The 23,502-nt window shown below is 36.9% G+C and overlaps 1 protein-coding gene across 14 annotated transcripts in view; it reads right to left on the reverse strand.

Moving 5' to 3' along the window:
- Positions 1–23,502, reverse strand: part of LOC139968818 (cGMP-dependent protein kinase 1-like) — a 183,934-nt gene that overhangs the window by 79,096 nt on the left and 81,336 nt on the right. For all 14 annotated transcript variants that reach the window (XM_071973249.1, XM_071973248.1, XM_071973247.1 and 11 more), the window contains exon 3: positions 18,022–18,885. In XM_071973249.1, coding sequence (XP_071829350.1) covers positions 18,022–18,488 — 467 coding nt within the window. In that variant the 5' untranslated portion in view covers positions 18,489–18,885. The remainder of the gene's footprint in view (positions 1–18,021; positions 18,886–23,502) is intronic.

Below are 23,502 nucleotides of genomic sequence, written 5' to 3' on the forward strand. Positions count from 1 at the left end.
AATAATGAATGCAATGCAATTACAATCAGCTGTTAACAAGAAACTTCAACTATCATCAAAAGAAATTTTTAGCTGTTAGAAATAGAACACAATATCTCCACACACCAGCTTCCCCAACTTGCGAGATTTACACATAAATTATTATCTCTAATCATGTTCCCGGTTGTTAAGCAGAGGTTTTTTTTTCGTGTACGACACAGGCAACTGGATATATAAAAGATGAAAACTGAACAAAAACTTAAAATGATGCTAAATGTTCATTTCTGGAAACCAATGTACAACCAAGAGAATAGGACAAGGGAAAGATGTACAAGACATTTCATTAAAACTAAAATCATTCTAATAATGGAAATCAGTACAACCTCCTAATATCAACAACAATATTTTACTTTAATGATAAAGAGAAGAGTGTACATTTCATTAAAATCTTTTATTAGAAAAGAAATGTGTGCCATTTAGTTAAAAAAAAGAAAAAGTAAGTGCCCCCCCCCTTTTTATCAAATTTAACAAACCATCATTTTTGTTAAATATCAGTAACTCTCAAGATATGAAATAATACTGTATGTCTGCAATTCATTAGGAAGTAAAAGTACTAAGTAAACGAGGCATGCTGCTGCTATATCAACTAAACAATAGATATAAAAGTATGATATGTTCATCTACTAGAGATGAAAGAGCAACCTGTTGAGTCCAATTTCCGACCAATAAAGATTAAGGAAATAATTCATACACCTGGATAACTTTAATCTACATTCCTTTCACCTTATTTGCCCCTGTTAAACTCTAGACTGTCTTTCCACTTACTAGATATTGCCAACAGGGGACTTACAAAAAGTGTGACGCTTGAGAGAAAATTTAAAAAAAATGTGAGCAAAGATTTACGGCTTCAATTACTAATACGATCATCGCCAGATGTACTATGAAACGTACATGATGTGTAGGGAATTGGGAGTTTGTATGGTTATGGCATATCTTCACGAAACGTGGTTTGATTGAGTAAGTTCGGCTGGAAAACTGACGGCGAAGAAGTGAAGGGGGAATGATCAAGTGATTGGTTCACGTTCTGGAGGTGTCTACCATGGAGGAATTAAAGTCATATCTCGATTAGGAGGTACGACCTACTCAACTGATTGACTTTTAACCATTGTTTTAATCTTTCAAATGATGATGGAAACTTGACATCAGTTATTATCAATATGATTATTTTATTTTTAATTAAATAATCCATGTCCCTGACATATAGTCTTGTGTTAAGAAGGAAAGAAAAGATTTTCTGCAGGTGGCCTTTTTTTTTAATCCTCCATTGAACACTCATTAATGCTTACGTCACACAAGGGAGCTGTTATACGTAGTCATACGTAGTATGTGGGCTACCTTATAAGTATATATTTCAATTACGTCATGGAACCATTAAGAGAGAGAGAGAAAAAGAGGGTTGGGGGCGGGGGCGGGGGAGGGGGAGGGGAGGATGAATCTAAACTTAAAAGGAGATGTCTCGTATCTTTGTTACCTTCCATTTGTGACGTGTTCAATCTATAAAAGTTTAATTAAAATGATACATTTCAGTCTGAAAGTATTGTTTGGGCATAATGCAGAAAGAGTCACCTGATCTGAAACAACCAAACAATTTAAAAACTTCCAACAAAGGACAAGGAGGGTTATTATTTCAACAAGTACAGCCTGCATGTGTTGTTAGTTAAATTGTGTACTATTGAATATATTAGCTAGAACGTTCAAACATCAAGCAACCAACTCCTGTCATTTTCAAGATTTAAATCTGCCTTAATGAGCTGCTATTATGAAGATTTGAAATCATGGCTTTTAAACTTTACTTATAAATATCAACTAGGTCCCTATGTACGAGCTTGTTTCTTTCACTTACGTTTTATGTTCATCTGTAAGAAGACAGTTATAGAAACCTAGAAACGAATGTATGTTATAGTGCTATACTGCTACATGACAACACACGATCATTGTAAAGTTCATGTCTGTATCAATTTCAATTGAACAAGATTTTGCGCTGCGGGGGGTCTTTAACAATAACTGCTTCAAATGTCACAGAGGCGACATTGCTGACACATTCACCATGAAAATATTAGCATACTGCATGCATATGTCACCTCCAAAGTGTCATTGACAAACCGTATATCACACATTCACAAAATGGCAGAACTACATGTCATGATGTTAAACCTATAATATATCCTAAACAGAATAAGTCTTTTCATATCTCTTTTAGGTAAGTTGTCCATCACTGTCATGTATTACGTATAGGACAAAGATGATTAGATATGCTCATCCCTTAACACATCTCCTCTGCTGCAACCCCCCTCCACCAACCTTGCATTGATCTCCAAAGAAGTAACGTTTCCCCCTCGAGTCATAATCTGAAAGTTCGTCTGGTGAAGATGAATCTTTTACAATAGAGTTAGCTAACATGTGGCCCAGTTACTTTAGTTTTTCGTCATGATTGAAACAATCATTAAATTTCACTCTTCGCTTCATATTTGTCTCCTTTTTAATCTTCTTGTCGTTGCTGGGATTCTTTCTTTTTTCTTCAAGAGAGACACACAACTAAAATATCAAAATGAAGGATCGAATTGCATTCGATAACCTGTCATGTTACCGTTGTTAGGGTTGATTGATCTAGTTGTTGGCCGTATCTAGGTCACGTTTTCATGTTCAAATTGGATTTGATTATCAATTAAAGATTCAGCTGGAAACTTGGTTCGTATCAATTTAAAACAAATTTACGACTATTGACATTCACCTGATATGAAAGATCACACTTTATACGCAAGAACAAAGAAAATACATTTGCAAGGAAATTGAAAGAAAACGAAATGTCGTCTGCCGGTTGCTATGATGAAAATGAGCATGAATAAAATATATATATAGAAAGTTTACTGTTCAAGCGATATTGTAAAGCGTGTTGTAGTCCTCTACGACACGCAAAATTAATCAGAGGCAGTGGTATACAAGGGAATGCAGGTCGAATCCAAGTTAATCAGCGTAGGCCTAAGTTGTAGCCTACGTGTAACAATGTAAAACACGTAACCCGTGCACAGATGAAAACTGGCGGGAAAGGTCACAGCATTGCTTGCTATCAAAGTCAGTGTAAGTTTATTGCCTCAGTTTCCAATAAAGAAAGCCGAATGTTTTGCGCCTTCAACATAAACAAAACGATATCAAGTGAATGCACATAAAGGTTTAATTACATCGGTCATGTCGTTTGTTTTAAGCTATGATTTCAACATTGTGTAACCATAATTCCGGGGTTTAATCTGAAACTGAAACTTCCCTCTTTTTTAGTCCCCATGCATGTTCCAGAGCTATATGACACGTAACCGAACTGGTTGCATACTTCCCGCCGTCGTTGCTGTTAATTCCCTCCCCTAAGTGTATTGTGGGTAGTGACAGAGAGAGAGAGGGCGGTATCCTAATGGACAGCCACGGGTTCTAAGCGTAGGAAGGTCATACGATAGAAGACATTTACAGAGAAAGACAACAAAGCGGAAATGTTTGGACAATGTTTTTGATTTCTTCGTCAGCATTTTGAAACAAAGCGAGACTACAGTCAAACTAATAAAATGTGTTTTAAGTATCGAATTGCATTGAAAATTAGCCGAAGTCAACTCCAAACTCATCTTCATCGTGTCTTCCGACTTCAACCTTATCTTCAACATCTCATTCTTAAACTCGTCTCTTTTCAATCCTCTCTGTCTAGTCTCTGATTGAATCGCATCATTCCAACAGACATTATTAAGAGAACGACAGGTTTTCGCAATATGTTTTGTCAAAACTTCAAATGATGAGAAGACCTCCCTAATGTGACAAGGCCTTCCGTGAAAGACGCATCTTCCCCAGAATCTTTTCGCTTTCAGTCAACAAGATTCTCTCTCTCAACAAACATAAGACTTCTTTCTCGAGTATCTTTCCATTTTTCATCGCATTTCAGAACCGCCGGAAGGCACAGAGGCCTTCAGGCAACATTTTCAATCGCAAGAAGTATAGCCTCGCAGTTGACAAGCCTATCAACTTGCACACAATTCCGATGCATGGCATAACACCATTCACTCAATGCCAATATCGTTGTATGTTCCATTCCTGAAGTCTTAATCACGTCGAGGTAGAAAACCGACAACATTGTGTAATGTAATGTATAATAACATCTTATATAGCGCTCTACGCGCGATGCATCTGTGCGCTTTACAAACAATCTAGAATATACATCTGATTGTCAACAAAACGAAAAGTTGTGAAGTCCACGGGAGAGCAACCTCCGCAAAACATTGGCTATGATTATATCGCAGTAACATGTATGTTGATAAGTTGAAAATACAGATGATGCTATACCGTATTTCCCAACCAACCATTTTGTTTTGTTTGTTTAACGATGAGTAGGACATTTGGAGAGAACATTCACTAAGCAGTGCTGATTGATATCTTTGTTTGTTTTTTTTATTTATTTTCTCTACCACTTTACAATATTTATTACATAAAACTCAATTATTCGTCAAATTGGGACGATGAAATCTATTTTTCATATTACATATGAAATATTTCTTCTTCTTTTGTCATGCAGTTTTCATATACGTTATGCGACCAAAGAAACTGCCCTACATGTATACGGAGGACATTTTTGGGGTTTTCCCCACGCTTCACATGTAGGCCTACCCTTAAATTTTCATAGCGAAATCTTTATTTTTACAACATTTTTATCCAGGGAGTTGATACATTTCCTGTTTCATATCATACTTCCGATGATAATATCACTAAGTCCTTATTCTTAAGGCTGTATCAATTCATGGCTGATTTGATGTTCGAGTTGACATTTAGGATATCCATAAAAAGGATCCGAATGTGTCATACTTTATACCTGACTTCAGCCGGTGGTTGTTTCCTCAAGTGATTTAGTATATACGAGATGTTGTGATTCACTTCTGTGTACAACTATCGTCTATCTACGGAAACCTAGAACTGCCATACAAGCCAAAATATTAAACTCCACGTTTCTTCACATTTTGATTAATGCTTTATACTTAATTTTTAATTAATGATTTTCACGACGTTCTCATTTGTTTCCCTTTAACGAATTACTAATAGCGAAGGAACTGGCGAATCTACTTGTTACATTTCCGTGCATGATCACGGTTTTTTGGGGCAAATATTGAAATATGTCGCTCAGTAAGTGAAGTGCCTATGGGGGGGGGGGGCCATTATGTTACAGCAAGACACGCATAAAGCACAACATGCAGGCTATCCATGATAATCAAACAATTTACCTTGGGTGGGGGGGGGGGGCGAGGTGGGCGGGAGGCATGTAAAAAGTAAAGTTTTTTGGGTGTTATTTTAGGAAAGCATATCAGATTATGAATGAAGATGTTTGCATATACATCCTTGTGTACATTCGATCTCTAGAATCAGGCTGTTTCCTTCTTCAGCTTCGTCTTCATAATTACGGTGAACTTCTTGGTATTGGGATTGTCTGGACATTCAAAATATGGCTTCAATTTAGTTATTGAGAAAACTGATAAAGGACGCCTTAGACGCCACGATCATGAGGGTGTATACACCACCAGAAACATCCTTTTGCTTCAAATTCTTATCTATTTAAAATGACACGTCTATGTAGCCTTTTAGTGATTTAAAGACTATATTTTCTTTACGGATAAAGTTACGAAAACGGGTTATATGCGATACTTTGAACTTTTGAGAATTAACCTTTGAGCAGCCTACGTTCATTAGTAAAAGTGACTGGACTTTATAGTCTAATCAAATTCTGCATGTCGTGCAAGGATGCCCTGTTGTTTATCTGAAGTTATATAGAAACAATAGTAACACTGATTAGTTTGGACTATAATGAAACACACCAAGACTAAATTTCTGTATACAGTCAGGTTTTTACTTGAATATGAGTGAACAGTATACATGCACGAATCTTTAAAAAGATGCTAAAAACGTGAGAGGGGAGTATATGGGAACCGATAGTCCACGGTGCAGGACGGTAGCTGTTCTGTTTATATCACGAAGTGAACCTGACATGTTTTTCATAGGTTTGGTGGGTAGGGACAGTCCTGTCCTTCTGATGAATTTTAAGTTGCCATCCAAATTTGGCGCCGTTAATTAGAATCATATATTCACGCCAAAGAAAATTATTTTCAGACATTACACGCCCTACAGATCCAGCAATCTCTTTGTAGTCTTGCTATTTATATATATATATATATATATATATATATATATATATATATATATATATATATATATATATATATATATATAGATATATATATTTGAACACTCTCCCAGAAAGCTAGCTCTGTTGATAACAAAAGGAATTAAAGAGTGTAGGTATTCTTTAAATCGAAGGGCTTCGGTATAAAAAAGAATCTCTTTTGAGAGGTCTCCCAGGATGAGTAGAAAGACAAACAAACGAAAGGCTTGGCTTCCTCCTTGGAGGTCTCGAGAACCTCAACGTGTTGCTTTGTTCTCTGCAGATGCACAAGTTATCTTCGAAATGGTACGAGTATAAAACACGTGTTTTTTTTTTAAGAAAATACCTTAAAACAATAGCATGTACCTGATTCTAATTGTAATTAGGTAACTAACGAACCAACAAGTTGCGGTGCATAACGTGGAATGCATTGATCGCTTTGATGGAAGTTCATGTTTCTGCTGACCGCTATTCAAATAGATTCTGCATGCGCCCATGTCTATTCAGCATGTCCCTGGTCTCATGTGTTGAGGGCATTACAACAGACGTCTTAATTTAACGATGGACGTACGTTTGATATAACTGATTATTGAAATACACATATATAGGAAGACTTTGCATAAAACGTTTGATCAAGTTGGCAGGGAATTAAATTTACCCCCCCCCCCCCCCACCCCTCCCTCGACATGCACCCACTTCTACACAGAACACCACACTTTCCTAACTGATGTTGTTGTTGTTCTACTTCTTCTTTTTCAATTTTCACTTTTTTAGTTTTCTTCAAGGGGAGGCATATTTACCTAATATACTAGCTACTATACTTTCTCTTCTCTTCTATTTTTTTGTTTTTGTTTTTTGGACGAAACCTTTGAAACGTTCGTTCCAAATTTCTAACAAACAATACACATGCAGTTTTTAAAGCGCTTGCATGCAAAAAGTAATTCTCGTTCCGAACATTTCAAAAACATAGGCCTATACAGTATGTTGCGTAACTTGTGCAATACATCACATATTGTGATTATTCAACTTATATTCGGGCGGTTTATGACGTAAAATGACAAACACATATCTTAAAGCTTCTTAAAACGTCGCTACTTTCAGACCTTTTCGAGAGAAAAAAATCAGAAGTTACCAACGTCAAGATTGTAAAGTTAACGGAAAGGTGAATTTGTCGATTGCGTAAAGCTGAAACGTTACTTCATTGTTTTGTAGATATTAAATGTTATAGTTACATGTAAACAACTTAATACCGACTGTTTTTGTCATAAATGGGTGCTCCTGTTGTTTATAAGGGAACGCTGAATATTTTGAAACCATTAAAATAGTAAACATCATAAATAAAGTCGAACTCATGTTTATTCAATAACTATATAGATTAAAATCTTTTAAAACAAACACGCGGTCCTCTTCTCCATGCAAAAGATCATATCGTATCGCTGATGGACATTATTTCTAGCAGGATCAAAGCGTGGTAGATTCATCACGTGACATCTAATTAAACTTTATGTTTCCACAACAAACGCCACACTCCTAATAATTCAATCCAGTCGTGGTGCTCAATCGCATACTAGACTATACATAGACCAAATATGACCTAATGTCCGTCCATCTTTAATTTGTGACGTCAGTGTGGTACAAAATTGTAACCAAAATATGACCAAGTTGTCTGCAGGTATAGGCTTCTATTTTCTCAGCTTCAAACTATATATTAATTTATAACTCTTAAAATGGCGTCAAAATAAATAACTGTTTTGAAACTTTTAATCTACTCTTCCTCTTGTCTGTTTGTATTGAGAGAAGTATCATAATTAGGTTATTTTCTCCTCTTTTTGTGTGTTTTTCTTCCCATTTTCTGTTGAATTTGTTTATATTTCTCTCTGTTTCTGCATGTCTATGCAACACAATTTGAACTTTTTTTTCAAACCCTATATCAGACGGATCAAACAAATAAACCTGTTCACAAATTCATATTTACATATACATATATATATATGCAAATCACATGTAAATGATATTGCTCACAAAATAACGTGGAGGTTCTTATTACGTGTTACGCTTGCCAATTAAAAATGATTGAAACGGGTTACATTGACTTATTGACAAGGAAATGACAATTTATGAGGAGATTTTGGTATCAAATATTACATTTATTTATGAAAAACTGATACGAACCGGGAGAAACACACACACATACACGCACAAGGCTAGAAATAAAACTCTATTACGACTCAGTAAAACTTTGTTGTTTTGCTTCTAACGACGATTTCTTGAAACAAACCATTGAGGCGATTCACTAAAAAAAAAAACATGTGATTGTGTCTATTAATTATTCAATAGTAATTTGTGGGGAGGGAGGGGGTTAGAAGTAAATGGCATAGCAACAGGTACAAACGGAAAGACAAACGGACGAACAAGATTCCCAAAAAATAAAAAGGGGAAAACGGTAACTTTTTGAGGAAAAAAAGAGTTTCTCGCCCTCTCCCACCCACACAACTCTCCCTTTCACATTACATATTAAAACAAATGATGGTTATTAAGAATATCGATATCATCGTTTGCCATTCTTATTTCCTTTTACTCTTTATCATCTTGTATTTGTCTTATATGTACATTTTGCGAGCTTGTATTTTTCCTTTTGGGATGAAATAAAGTTTTACTTACTTACTTACTTATCACGCGTACTACCCGTTTATGGCACGTATGACGTACCGTAGTTAATATTTATACCAACAAAAAAAAAAGACTACTGAAATGAAAGCGAGAGAGTTGTATTCTATACGTGATAAACACCGAATCTTGCAAATTAAATGCCATTCATTCGTGTAACAGTATATCAATGCATGTGTCTCACGTCTCTCTCTCTCCCTTTCCACTTTTGTAAAAACCAGGAGATAAATTTACGATTTATATATAACAAACATCCGTCTTATATATCATTACTGTCTTTGTGAAATAATGGACGGTAATCGCCTCCATACATTATATTGCTGAGATAACCGACGGTTTCACACACGTACATGGTTAATACTTTATTGTATTTCATTTGATAACTTTCTCGCGGCCCATACACGGTCACTTTCCTTGTTAAACGAAGCCTGATATTTGATAGTGCTTTGCGAGGATAACTTGAGATTTATATCTCTTTATTCGATAGATTGATTGATCGGTTCATTGATTTATCATTCTTGTAATGGGCATTTTAATATCTTCTTAATGTAATAAAACGCGTGAACAGGATCTCATTTTTTTCGGACCAGAGAACCTTCTCTTTAATTTATTTTTTTAATGGCCGACGAGAAAAACGGATTCATTTTTTACCCGACAATTATATCATACAAAATATATATTGAAATAAAAAACACGACATACCAAGTAGAACCATGTAGTTTACTGTATACATTCTTCCCTGTTATTTTTAAGTCTCCATGAAGCATGAGGAAACGTGTAGAATATACCAAGGTTATGACGTAAGAACAAACATTTATATGAAATTAACTACTTTGGGACATATATACGAGAATCGTCTTTTCGCCAACAAAAACCTGATCAATGCTGTCTGCATAATGTCTACGATTAATCGTACGCGTGTTTCAACGTTTGCTATATTATCTTGATCGTTGAAGTTAAAATGTTTCAATGTTTATTTGTCTTCTTCTTCTTCTTTTCTGGTTGTATTGTTTCTTGCTTTCTAAACAAAAATAGGGCTCTACCTTACATATAGGTTTTTCTTGTCACATCTGTGTCGTTGCCGGTATATTGACCCAGAAATAAATAAATGAAATATTCCACGTATGAAGAAGGCGTATGAAGGAGGCGTAAAGCTAATACATGAATATTTATGAGATCTATATGTCAACGTGAATTAGTGTCACGAAACATAATGAAGATTAACTATATACTGGCTTGAGAGAAAATTGGCCCATTTGTACAGATTTAAAGCTGTATGCCTATTCATATATATTTTTTCTTCTTCCCAGAGACAAAAAAAAAAAAATAATAGTTTGGTGTTAATCCTAATTGACGCGTTTTGTTGATTCAATGTAGTTCCAGTTTTAGCGACTGACGTCGGTTTTCGTAGACCGTCACGTCTTACGTCAACGAATCACGTGTTGACAGATCACCCCTCCTCCCCCCCCCCCCTAGAATTAGTGTCACGAAACATAATGAAGATTAACTATATACTGGCTTGAGAGAAAATTGGCCCATTTGTACAGATTTAAAGCTGTATGCCTATTCATATATATTTTTTCTTCTTCCCAGAGACAAAAAAAAAAAAAAATAATAGTTTGGTGTTAATCCTAATTGACGCGTTTTGTTGATTCAATGTAGTTCCAGTTTTAGCGACTGACGTCGGTTTTCGTAGACCGTCACGTCTTACGTCAACGAATCACGTGTTGACAGATCACCCCTCCTCCCCCCCCCCCCCCTAGTCCTCATCCCATCAACACTTAGAAACAGTTGATAAACCTGATACATATACAAGTCTATATTTCTATTACGGTATTCTGTTATCTCAAACGAGACACAGAGAATCCCCATCGGAAACTGTATCTGCCCCATTCCCCGTCACCCCGCCTCCCCCTACTTCGACATATCTTTATTTTACGGCGAGTTCCTGAGAAACTGACTGACTCACTGACCGTCCTCGACTCTGCCATGCTCCTTCCCTCTCTATCTTCACCCTGCCGAATACATAGTCCTTGGAAAACAAATGTGTACATACCATGTTAACTATACAGTAAAACGTGATATGTACACATGCGTGCATGTATAAGTCGCGGCGAGATCGTTTTCCTTCAATGTTGACATTTCCTGCCGATTACCGAGTCACTTAACATCATATTGAAAAAGGAAGCAAGAAAAAAAAAGAATAAAAAGGAAAAAAAAAGAGGAAAAAAAGAGAGACATAAACTATGGCTGATGCAAGTCACACGCACGGAGACGTATACCATACATTATAACTGAAATTGGATAATATAGAGAGACATATCATGTATGCGGCTCGATCACATACATACATATAGCTATACACAGAATTATCATTAACCATTACTGAAATATGAAACGTTAGTTGAAATAAATCACTCCATATTCTTTTCGAATTTTCGTGAGATTTTCCTCCCGGTTATTATGGTTATTTTTCTTTTAACGAGCCGTCAAAGCTTGGAAGCAATTCAATTTGTCAAGTATATATATATTAATATGTATGTATATTTTCTCTTTTTAAATTTGTCAAGTATATTAAAATTCCGGTTTTGCATACTCTGGCAGTTGAGTCAAGATTTATGCGTCAAAAGTTTCGTATAAACTTTCGACTCATCGAAGAGTACAAAGAGTTATAGTATTGATATTTACGGGAACAGTGTCTATACTATTCCTTTCACTTACTTATTTTTTTTTGGCGAAATAAAAATAATGGAGTGTTGCTTTAAGCTGTCTGACTTTGCATAGATCGTGGAACCGTTGTTGTAGCCTACATTTGAAACCCAAACTTCGACGACATCGATTCAAAATTCAAGTGACGCTACGATTACAACCCGGAGCTGAAAGATTACACCCATTACATACTCATCGAAGTTCACAAACTCAGTATAGAGTGACTCCACTTTCACTGCGTAGGATTCTTCGACTATACATGATTGCGACGTGCCTTAACAAGACACTCGTCCACAGCATAATTTGACAATCTTATGCAAATATGTATTCATGAAACCTGGAACACAGATCTCTACAAACTGTGCTGAAGGATGGTGTACGGGATTAAAACTGAATGGAACATGATAAAATTTACATTTAGCGTACTTCGCGTACATCGTATAATTATACAGACAAAAACATTATATGACACTTATAAGAGATGCTGTCTACTATTTGAAATTATGTCACGCTACCTACATTGCCATCTCGATGACGTCATGATTTTGGGATCGGTGATTTAATAAAAATTGATTATTTTGTACATGATGCAGATAGTGTAATAGTTACAAGGAATAACTCGTCAATGCATATGACGAACAGCATACCGTGCGGTCTTGGACGATCTAAGCTTTCTTGGTCCTATATCAAAGCAATTTATAACCGGCGTGATTTTCGTATAGTACGCATTATTTCAATCATTTGAATATATGTTTGTGTGACGTCACAGACTACATATGCAATATTTGTACATGCTTTAAAAAATAGAAGGAAAAAATTCCAGGTATTTCCCCCGCAATAGAATTGTCAAATTGAGATGCAGTTCATGTTTGTACTTATGTTGTTAACAGAAGAACTACAGTACACCTTCCCTTGTGAATCGTTTTGACTTGCTTGTGTATATATGACAATTAAAGCACTTTCGATGAATACGCGTCACCGTTCGATATGGCTGTTAACTGCTAGATATTTACCATTATTTGGAATAAAACAATGTAATTAAGTTAAACATCAGGTATATGTACTGTACATGTTCACTGAATAATCACCTCCATGTGTATGTGTTTTTGCGGAGGGTTGAACGGGGTGGGGAATCCCCACCCATTCCATCCATCTCATGTATACTTCCATACGTCAGTTATTCGACATTTGAAACATGTATCGAATTTAGTTGCAGTAACCTCCCATCTAAATCCACAGTCAAGGAAAACTATGCAAAAAGCACAACAAGATTCGCCTTTCGTTAAGAAGTATTTACACAATGTATTGTTTTACTCTTTGTGTTGCTTGAACGGCGGTACAAACCGCACGGAAAACATTCCCGACCGAATAAAGGCCGACACGCACACAGTCACGTAGAAAGCTAAAAACAAAATTATTTGTATTCCATCATTCATCTTATCCTTTGGGTAATAGACTGAACATACGCTTTTCCAAGTAGATGTATCCATAACACTATATACACATCGGTGGCCTGCGCATCGTCTGCGTTCAGCGTATATATATATGGTTACCTTGAGCCGTGATAAATGTAACATTACGACTCAAGAACAAACGAAGCTGAAATATTATCGAGCGACGTACACGATTACTGCTGATCGTGCATGTTTACGGCAAAAAAATAATAAAAAGAAGAAACTATATACAAGAAAATTCGGGTAAATCATATTGAAAGTTGCCCTAAGGGGTTTGTCGTCACTGGAAAAAAAACAGCAATGAAATCAATATTAAGGATGCTATCACGTTCTGCACGTAACGAGCGGTGTTTCTAGCAAATTATCTACTCAAGATGAATATAGAGACCGACTATAATTGTACAAAAATAGGTAAAAAGTTATCTATTAACGACATTTGGCCTAAGGAGGCGATAAACATGCACATTGGTCATTCATCGAAAAGCTGTGTAATTAGTAGAATCTGGCTCAATTTTTCTCCTTTTTAAGATCTTATTTTACAAATGCAAAAGGTTAACGAAACCGTGAAAGATGCCTCGGGGTTGTCCTTATTTGTACTGAAAGGTTGACTAGCAAAACAGATTCCACGAAAATTATTCAAAACCTTGTGGGACTTTCGCAGTGGAAATGATCTAATTCGTTCACTGTTTTTTCGAGGTTTTTTTCTCGATTAAGGAAGCTTGTGTTTCGACGTTGGGAGGCCTGTGAAAGTACAGAGCTACCAGACTCACCCTACCCCCGCCCCTCTCCCACCCCTTCCCACGGAGACATAGACACACATATTAGTCGGTCGACATGAGCTTTTTTCCTTGACATTTCAACATCGCTATTTATGAAAATGAATCTACCGCAAGTAAGCCTAACCATATGATTGTGCCCCACGGGTGGATCAGCTCCATATACGAAGTGATATAATATTGCAGTTGTAGTTCTTGGTTCTGGAATTCTACATCCAATTGTGACTAAGATTGATCAGTCAGCTTATTGCAGACCGACAACGTGTGTTCGTGTAGGTTGGATGGGGGAGGTGGGGAGGGGATGAAAGGAAGGGAGCATGGGGTGGTACGTACCGTCTGTAGACTGGTTTCGTGGTGATCGTCAGATGCATACATGGGGCCAATGGGGCAATTTGCGATCTTCGAAAGGCTAGCCTATGAGGGACGCAGAAATAGGTTATAAAGAAGCCCTCTCTCCCTCTCCCAAACCTAATCCGCTTGATTTTATTTCAGTTATATTTTCTCCATACCTAATGTGAGCGGTCGATGGGGACACAACGAAAAAAAAATATCAAACGAAGTTTACTAGCATCTTTATCTACCATTGGAAACAGAGCTCTTATCAGGAGTACATGGAACATTTTAGCCGTAGAACAATAGTTGATTGTATTTATTGTTCTTTCAAAATGAAAGACAAATGAATAAACAAATGTAGCTAACACTCCACTAGATTGATTCAAAGTTTACTAGCATCTTTATCTACCATTGGAAACAGAGCTCTTATCAGGAGTACATGGAACATTTTAGCCGTAGAACAATAGTTGATTGTATTTATTGTTCTTTCAAAATGAAAGACAAATGAATAAACAAATGTAGCTAACACTCCACTAGATTGATTCAAAGTTTACTAGCATCTTTATCTACCATTGGAAACAGAGCTTTATCAGGAGTACATGAAACATTTTAGCCGTAGAACAATAGTTGATTGTATTTATTGTTCTTTCAAAATGAAAGACAAATGAATAAACAAACGTAGCTAACACTCCACTAGATTGATTCAAAGTTTACTAGCATCTTTATCTACCATTGGAAACAGAGCTCTTATCAGGAGTACATGGAACATTTTAGCCGTAGAACAATAGTTGATTGTATTTATTGTTCTTTCAAAATGAAAGACAAATGAATAAACAAATGTAGCTAACACTCCACTAGATTGATTCAAAGTTTACTAGCATCTTTATCTACCATTGGAAACAGAGCTTTATCAGGAGTACATGAAACATTTTAGCCGTAGAACAATAGTTGATTGTATTTATTGTTCTTTCAAAATGAAAGACAAATGAATAAACAAATGTAGCTAACACTCCACTAGATTGATTCAAAGTTTACTAGCATCTTTATCTACCATTGGAAACAGAGCTCTTATCAGGAGTACATGGAACATTTTAGCCGTAGAACAATAGTTGAATGCATTTATTGTTCTTTCAAAATGAAAGACAAATGAATAAACAAATGTAGCTAACACTCCACTAGATTGATTCAAAGTTTACTAGCATCTTTATCTACCATTGGAAACAGAGCTCTTATCAGGAGTACATGGAACATTTTAGCCGTAGAACAATAGTTGAATGCATTTATTGTTCTTTCAAAATGAAAGACAAATGAAAAAACTAATGTAGCTATGTAATTCGACTTTCAGTGCTGAGGAACCAAATGTGAACAGCTTGTGCCTGACGATACCGTTTCAAATACAAAAAGAAAATTATAGTTTGGAATCTATAGAATTATACATAGGTACTGCGGGACTTGGGATTTGTGTTGTCCGCAATTCAATTAGGTTACCCATGCAATTTCAAAAGTGTACAGTGAAACTCGTACACAATAATATAGCTTTTGGCGAACTCGATCGATACAAAACCTTTAGTTGCGGCTACAAAAAGAAAGAAGAATACGCGACAGCTTCTAGGAAGACGATTTAGGGAATTACAAGAAGAAATGTCCTGCTCGATATACACCAACAATAACAACATTGAAATAACTATAGAACGACAGGGACGTATCGGTAAACTAAAACGCAGTTTAAACAAATTGTATAATGAACGTTTAACGGACTCCGACGTATACTGTTTTAATATACATATCCACAACGGTGTATGATCTCTCCATATCTTTTTCTAAGTCATCATTGTCGAAAACTGTAGATTATATACGGTGTAGCTATAATTATGTGTGTCATTCCTTCTAAACCATGTAATAAAATATACATATTTGACTTTATGCGCCCATCGATCTAATAGGGAGATATCGGTGAAGTTAAGAAACTACTTGAAACACAAATTAACCATCTCACATGATGCAAAATAATGTTATGAGTTGGATAAAAGACACATCAGAAACGCCTTGGGGCAGGAAGGTGAGTTAAGAAACTACTTGAACACTAATTAACCATCTCACATGATGCAAAATAATGTTATGAGTTGGATAAAAGACACATCAGAAACGTCTTGGGGCAGGAAGGTAGTGGGGGGGGGGGGTTGTCTCCCTTACAGATTTAAGATGTTGCTTCAGTTTATTCCAGTATATATTAAAGCTATTTATAGATAGGAAGTATAGCTTTCAAAAATGGAAAAACAGAATGGTGAACCCTGCCCGTAAGCTTATATACGTTGTGAGACATTCTTCTGCAAGCAGTCAACCGGTATTTTTTGCATTCAGATTGATTCTCTTGCAATATTCAGAAATCATATTCGGAAAAGTGGCAACATTAGAAAAGGCGAATACAAATTAAGAAAGTTATTTTTACCCTATTACCAGGGGGTGTATCTTACCCCCCCCCCCCCGCCCCCACCACCACCTTACCCCATTCAACCGCTCACATCTTGCGTTTGGACTTTGTAGTTTTAGCCTCAGATATGTCTCAAAATGAAGCTGTTACGTTAACTTTTGTTTCTGGAGGACCCTAAAACCCCACCTACATAGAAGTCAGCTTGAAGGACACCCCCCCCCCCCCGCCTCCCGGACATTAAATGAAAAAGAAAGAAAAGAAAAACTCTCAAATAGTTCGCTGGCGCCAGTTATTTGAAAGTGACGCATGACGTTTATGACAATTTCAACGAGACAAACAAGAAACAAACAAACAATGAGAGTAAGATATATTGAGAGCATTATTGCTGAAACCCTTGTCGATGTGAATAAAAAACAACGTGTACTTCATTTCATATTTGTATCTTTGTCCTTGTGCTTTCTGTGAATCATATTTATAATTGCATATAAACTGTTTATTCAGACTCTGGAAACTCACGCAGTTTCCTCGAACGTCCTAGATATTATTTAACGCATACGTCAACAGGTCATGATTATACAACTATAATTCACACACTCTGTATTGCTATGACAACCGTGCTAGCCGTGTACAACTAGGGTATATGGGCCTTTATGTTGGTGTCCTTTTAAACCTATCGTGCATATCAGTGGATGAGTTTCAACATTTGGGCCAAATATAATCCACAGCCTACAGGGGGGGGGGGGGGGTCAAGCCGCGTTTGTTGGACTCGCTGTACCGAGCATAACAATAATTGATGGACAAAGTTCGAATAATTTGGCTTATCCATATATATTTACACGATATAAACGTAGATAACGTGTACTTATGACTATATCTTACACTGGGCATATATACACAGTGTTAGTCCTATGCTAAAAGACATCCACGGGGACGCATCGGCGATAACAGCCACCTCTTCAGTTGCAACAATTTTAGTCCTTTTGGAATCTCACTTTGTTTATTAGATACGGTAGTCAACCACACAACTGTCGAAAATTTGATAGTAAGCATGAACTTATACTTTGAATTAATATTTTTGTCTATATAACAACAAATATAGCATATGCAAATAGAATAAATTGGCAACATGAATATTCAAATTTGCATATAGATAGGATGCGAAAGATTTGAGTGGATTGTTTTTAGGTTTGCACAAAACTTTCCTTGTCTGCACGAAGCGTTCTTCCTATGCCTAATCTTTTTGTCCATATCACCAACCTAAAGTATCGGGGGAAGGGGATAACATACATAACAACTTTGAAAAAAGGTTATTTTTTTTATTACAAATTACAGCACGTAAGTGTACGAAACTGAATTTGTGACGTCACACAGGCACTATAATGAAGGGTCCCTATAGGCTATATAGTAAAAAAAAAACACCTGTTCTCGACTTACCGAAGATCCTTCGAATACCTCCTCATTTCCTCTTGTGGTCCTTTGGTATTTTGCAATCCACTCTCGCCAGAAACACCCTGTTTCTTGTTGCGATCCTTCTGTACCCCCTTCTCCTCCGGTATGGTGGCAAATATATCCGATTTTCCATCACTTTGGGATTTGGTGGTTTGGTTCAACACAGAGTGTAGTTTATTCACTTCTTCTTTAATCCTCGATAATTCCTTATCCTTTTCCTTTATCGCAGCCTCGTGATTCTCGGCTTCCTTTCGATACATCTGTATTTTACGATCCCTATCCTCGAGTTGTTTCTGTAATTCGCTAATCTGGGACCGGAGTTTGGCGGCGTCTCCGCCGCCGTTCTCCGCATTCTTCGCGGACGACTGAGCGCCAGCGCCATGTCCCATGTCTTGATGCTTACTGCTCGAATCAGCATCCTTAGACCGCGATTTAAAGAACGGCGGGGGCATTGTAATATAACAATTACTATACGCTGTGATGCGGGTTGCAAAATTTACTACGTCACACAGATGTGATTTTTTTTTTTTTTTTTTGGATCACGAGTATAGTATAGTAATAGCGTATAGTGTTGTAAAAGTGTTGACTGTGTGTTTATCCTGCAGTCTTAATTAAGAAACTCCCGCCCATTCAAACTAATATCTGCTTATTGCAAGGAGCCTTAGCATTCAAACTGAAAGCACTGTCGGTGAAGATCAATTACGGGGATGAACTAAGCGCTTGTAATCTTCATACAAATACAGAATTGTGGTTTTCTTTTAGTTTTCAAGGTAGAGTAAAATAATACAAGGGCTACTATAAAGGTTGATAAAGTGCTAGAGCGTTGATTCAAAACGAGGAACAAATTTCCTGAAAAGAAAAGGAAGAGATCAAATTGGAGGTGATTATCAACAGAAATTGTCATCGAATGGTAAACTTTCCAAAATGGCAACAACAAAATACAAAAATAAAAATAATTGAAAACCATTTATCTCAAAGTGATCTATCTGTCCCCACCCAGCCCACGGGATACGAAGAATGTAGAGGCGGTTATAGTCAACTTTCAGAGTTGAATCTTATTTTTATTTTCACTGCTAATTCGATAATAAAATATGTTAGTAACAATATAGATCATTGAAGTTGACAAGCCAAGTTTTATATCAAATAGTGAAATGTCGAATTTTTTTTAAAACTTCCCAAGTGTCTGAGAGACGAAATGTCCGGAACTGATTGAAATCATTTAAACGCTTTCCCGCTATACTCGTCAGACGTGACAAACAGTTAGTGGACACACACATAGCCACACACATAGTTAAGTCAATTTCTTATAAAACTGCACTTTCGAATCATGCTTCAAAGCACTTGTACGGTCAATATGAGCAGTATGAATATCATGTTTCTATCAGATAAAGGTTTTAGGAACTCTTCATACTGTCAGTACGAGTGATTTGAAGCATGACACGAAGGACAGTATAGAGTGGTATATAGCATTGGAAATTGTACCAATTGGCTGGAGTAGCCCATAGTCTGTTTTGCAAAAGGCCGTCAGGGGTGTTTCGGCTATCACGACCAGACGGTAACGCATTTTACCAACTTCTCACGACATTTTACATGTGAGAACAACTATGTACTACGGTGTTTGTAGGTAAATTTGTCCTCGCCTATATTTACTTTACTTGCTTGAAACTGATGAGAAAATCATTCATTCATTCATACTATCATTTTATTATTTTCCTCACAACATCGATACAAAGTTAAAGAACATACACTCCAATTGGTAACACGGTCATTATGTTATGCTGATATCTGTGGAAGGCTGGACATGAGCACACTCCCTGAAGAACGATAGTAAGTGAGGAAAAGAAACTGGCGGTACATTTAACGCTGATACCCAACCAGGTTGCAATGGTTTTAATACATTTTACAAGCACCATTCGGCTTTTGGGGTAAATATACACGTTGTTATTATTATTATTAATATTTATACTTTATATACATATATATACTTTACTTATACTTCAAATTGGGAAATACGGAATGATTTATAAGATGGTCATTAGCTTGACTCATCATATTTTTATTATTTCATTATTACATTACATATTTTTGCGTCATGCTATTCGTATTTCGTCTTATATATGTCAATCTCAGGCGTCATGTAGGCCTCGTGAAAGCGGTTTAGTCTTATAGGGTTGATGTAACACTTTGAATAATAATAACCGACTTTCACGTTTCAAACAGACTGGTGGCATTCTGTTGACAGGGTGTAACTAGTTCTGCAGGGTGACAACAGGGTGTAATCTTCACGTTTCAAACACCAGTTGTGGCAAGCTGTGTGTGATACATTGAATACCAACAGGATTCTCCTCTGGGTTTTACAATTCCATTTGTTGTAATATTTTCAAAAAGTACAGGTTATCTGTCACTCATGGGATCAAAAACACCCTTCTGACAGAGTGTGCATATTTTCATATAGTGAAGTTTTATCGTCAGATTTCAAACAACTTTTGTGACAGGTGACATCAGCTTTTGATCCTCTGAAAAGCAATGATGGATTTTCGTCTGCGTGATATCGGAAGTCGTCGTTTGCGCACGTTACGTCACGTTGTGACATCTCGAAACATATATCACAACCGTATGAACTGCTCACAGATATCGACCAGTGGACAAAGGTCAAAGGTCACATATCACTACTGGAAACGCCATTTTGATATGCCATTCGGAAGTGACAGTAACAAACGTGTAATTACGTTTGACCTGCATATATGGGTTGTTGACTACTATATTGGTATTTTTCGTTCTTTTCATTTCGCTATGAAGGGGATAGACAATACTTTGTTCACTTCCAAGCAAGGGCGTAGGAACCGGGGGGGCTGGGGGCGCCAGCCCCCAGTGAAAAATATGGAGGGGCGGAAGTATCATTCCGCCCCCCCCCCCCGCTTCGCAAGTCAGAAAACCCCTTTTTCATTTCCAAATGAGAAAAAAATCTCATTTGGAGCACCAAATTGCATCTAAGGCCAGGTGAAAATGCAAAATTATATACAAAATGGAGTGGGTCGGTTGAAGTGTGCTATATTGCACCAAATTGCATCTGAGGCCACCTGGAAATGCAAAAAAAATCCAAAGAGGAGGGGGAACCACCTCCCCTTAAACTACTCCCCCAGGCCGGCCAACAGTCTTCAGCCCCGCCCCCCACCTCAAAAGTACCTTCCTGCGCCACTGCTTCTAAGGTAAATATATTGGGGAAGTGTGAAATTTTAGATAAGATCTAGTTTGAAGTTTTTTTGCCAGCAGTCCGGCTCCCTCGCTCTGATACTGCCTGCATGCACCCCACCCTACATTATATAATACACAAGAACTATATGCAAAGCGTAATTTTAAAATCTAAAACGAGAAACAGATTGTGAAAACAGATTATCTACTGCGAAAAGTCTGTGTGGGTAAATATAACGGTTTGTTACATTTGAAATGTCAGACCCTATAACTTTTTTATGTTAAAAAAAGAAAAAGAAAAACCAAACATCAAAAACAACGGAAATGTCGACGAAGACCCTTACAGATTAGATCACCGGAAATCATTACATGTCAGTCACTGGCCGTGAATGACGTAGACAAAAACAAAATAAAAATCACGTAATGAGGACAATTTTTTTGGTAAACCTCTCGGCGACAAATATAGATGAAATGCAGGTGAATATTCAATGAGGTATATTTTGGGACGACGCCGACGTTGCAGATGTTATCATTATTATTCACTCAGAGAAAAACGTTGACGATTGGGAGGTCTTACCTATACTTAACTATGACGAACTTTCACAAATGTTATGTCAATTATTATTACACAAACCAGTTAGTACAATAATACATTGCACGTCGGGGAAACCGAACTGACTGACCGAAAAACCGAGACCGAAAACCGTGGGTCCAAGATCGAGTTTAAAATGGTTAAAACCGAGAACAAACTGTTCGAGCTTATAGAAATCTCGTCTGTTATTTTTTCTTTTCTCATTTTACACGAACACAGATGAATCAATACCGCATCGTTTCTGTTACTAGCTCAGCTCAGTTTTTCGGACAAAATCAGAAGTAGGCTGGGTTTGACATTTCTGCCAATAGGCATGCAAGAGGTGTTAGCATATTTAATTAGCGATTCCAGCCCTGTTCAATATATGCCATGTTTCATACGTATCATACATTAAACCCTATGACGTAACGTAATAACATGGACTGCTGGATATTGTCTCTCTCTCTCTTAGATTTTCCGAAGTTCGCGAAGATTTTGATGAAGTTAAGATATTGAATACAACAACCCTACACCCCCCCCCTCCCCCAAACACACACAACCCGCCAACACACACACAGTTGCAGAAACACTTCTATAGCGAAATACACTCAAACGCGATGAACTATTAAAGGTTACCATTGCTTGCAAAAAAAATATATAGTAGAATGTCCACTGAATGATGTCCACTCATATTGAAAGTTGAAGCAAGCATTTCATTGCCAACCTCAAATCAGTTCCTCTGTTATCGCCTATAATTTAAACCGCTCCTCAAAATATGGGATTAAGCTAATCTCGATGGTCATAAATTTCATATGGAAAGAGTGAACTTGGCAAACTTTTAACGATTTTTAATCCCGTTAAAACTGGTAGCAAAATAGCCTAAACATTTTGATCATTAAAATCGGCATACTGTTTCATCGTTTTGTACCTTACATGGTAAAATATATCTTCTTACGAAAGCAGAATGTTTCAAATAGTAAGGATATGTCAGTAGAGACAAAGAGGGCGATATTTCTAAAACCATATTTTCGAAAACGGGTCTAAGATATTCCAATCTGACCTAAATATTCCCCCCTGACGACGACAACGGACACCTCTAGCAATAAACCTATAACCCTCAGAGGAAAAACATGGCACTCTGAGGAAATATATAACCGATGAGGAAAATTAACACGCATTTCTTTGTTTTAAATATTCATACGAAAAAAAGGTCCGCCGCTTTTCCGTCCTAATTCTTAACATTTCAAAATGAGACGCAGACTCATACAACGCTAACCACTATATAGTCAGTATTGCGAATGGCGGGAAAACAAAGTGCCACTTGAAATAGATGGCGGTATACACAATTTATTTCGGTCTGCTACCAAGGCGATATCGTGATATGCTATAATAGTCAGAGCAGTTGATATATCCAAATCGAGTCAGGCAAACTTGTGCCGAAAAGCAACAGGAAAACATATTTTCATGGCATGGATGTCAGAGTAACCAAATGGAACTATATATGGTGCGGAAATTTGGTAAATTTAGACAATTTTAGAACAATTTAGGGCTTCCAAGGCAAGTAAAGAGACTTATTTACAAGTGGTGAAAACTTCAGGCTCGCATAGGCAAAACAATCTACTATAAGGTCATGATACGGTTTAGACTTGAAGATGCCATGATTGGCCAAAATGTCAGCTATCCAGTGATGTGTATGGTTTAGC

This window comes from Apostichopus japonicus, chromosome 6, assembly GCF_037975245.1.
Source record: "Apostichopus japonicus isolate 1M-3 chromosome 6, ASM3797524v1, whole genome shotgun sequence".
Lineage (NCBI taxonomy): Eukaryota > Metazoa > Echinodermata > Holothuroidea > Aspidochirotida > Stichopodidae > Apostichopus > Apostichopus japonicus.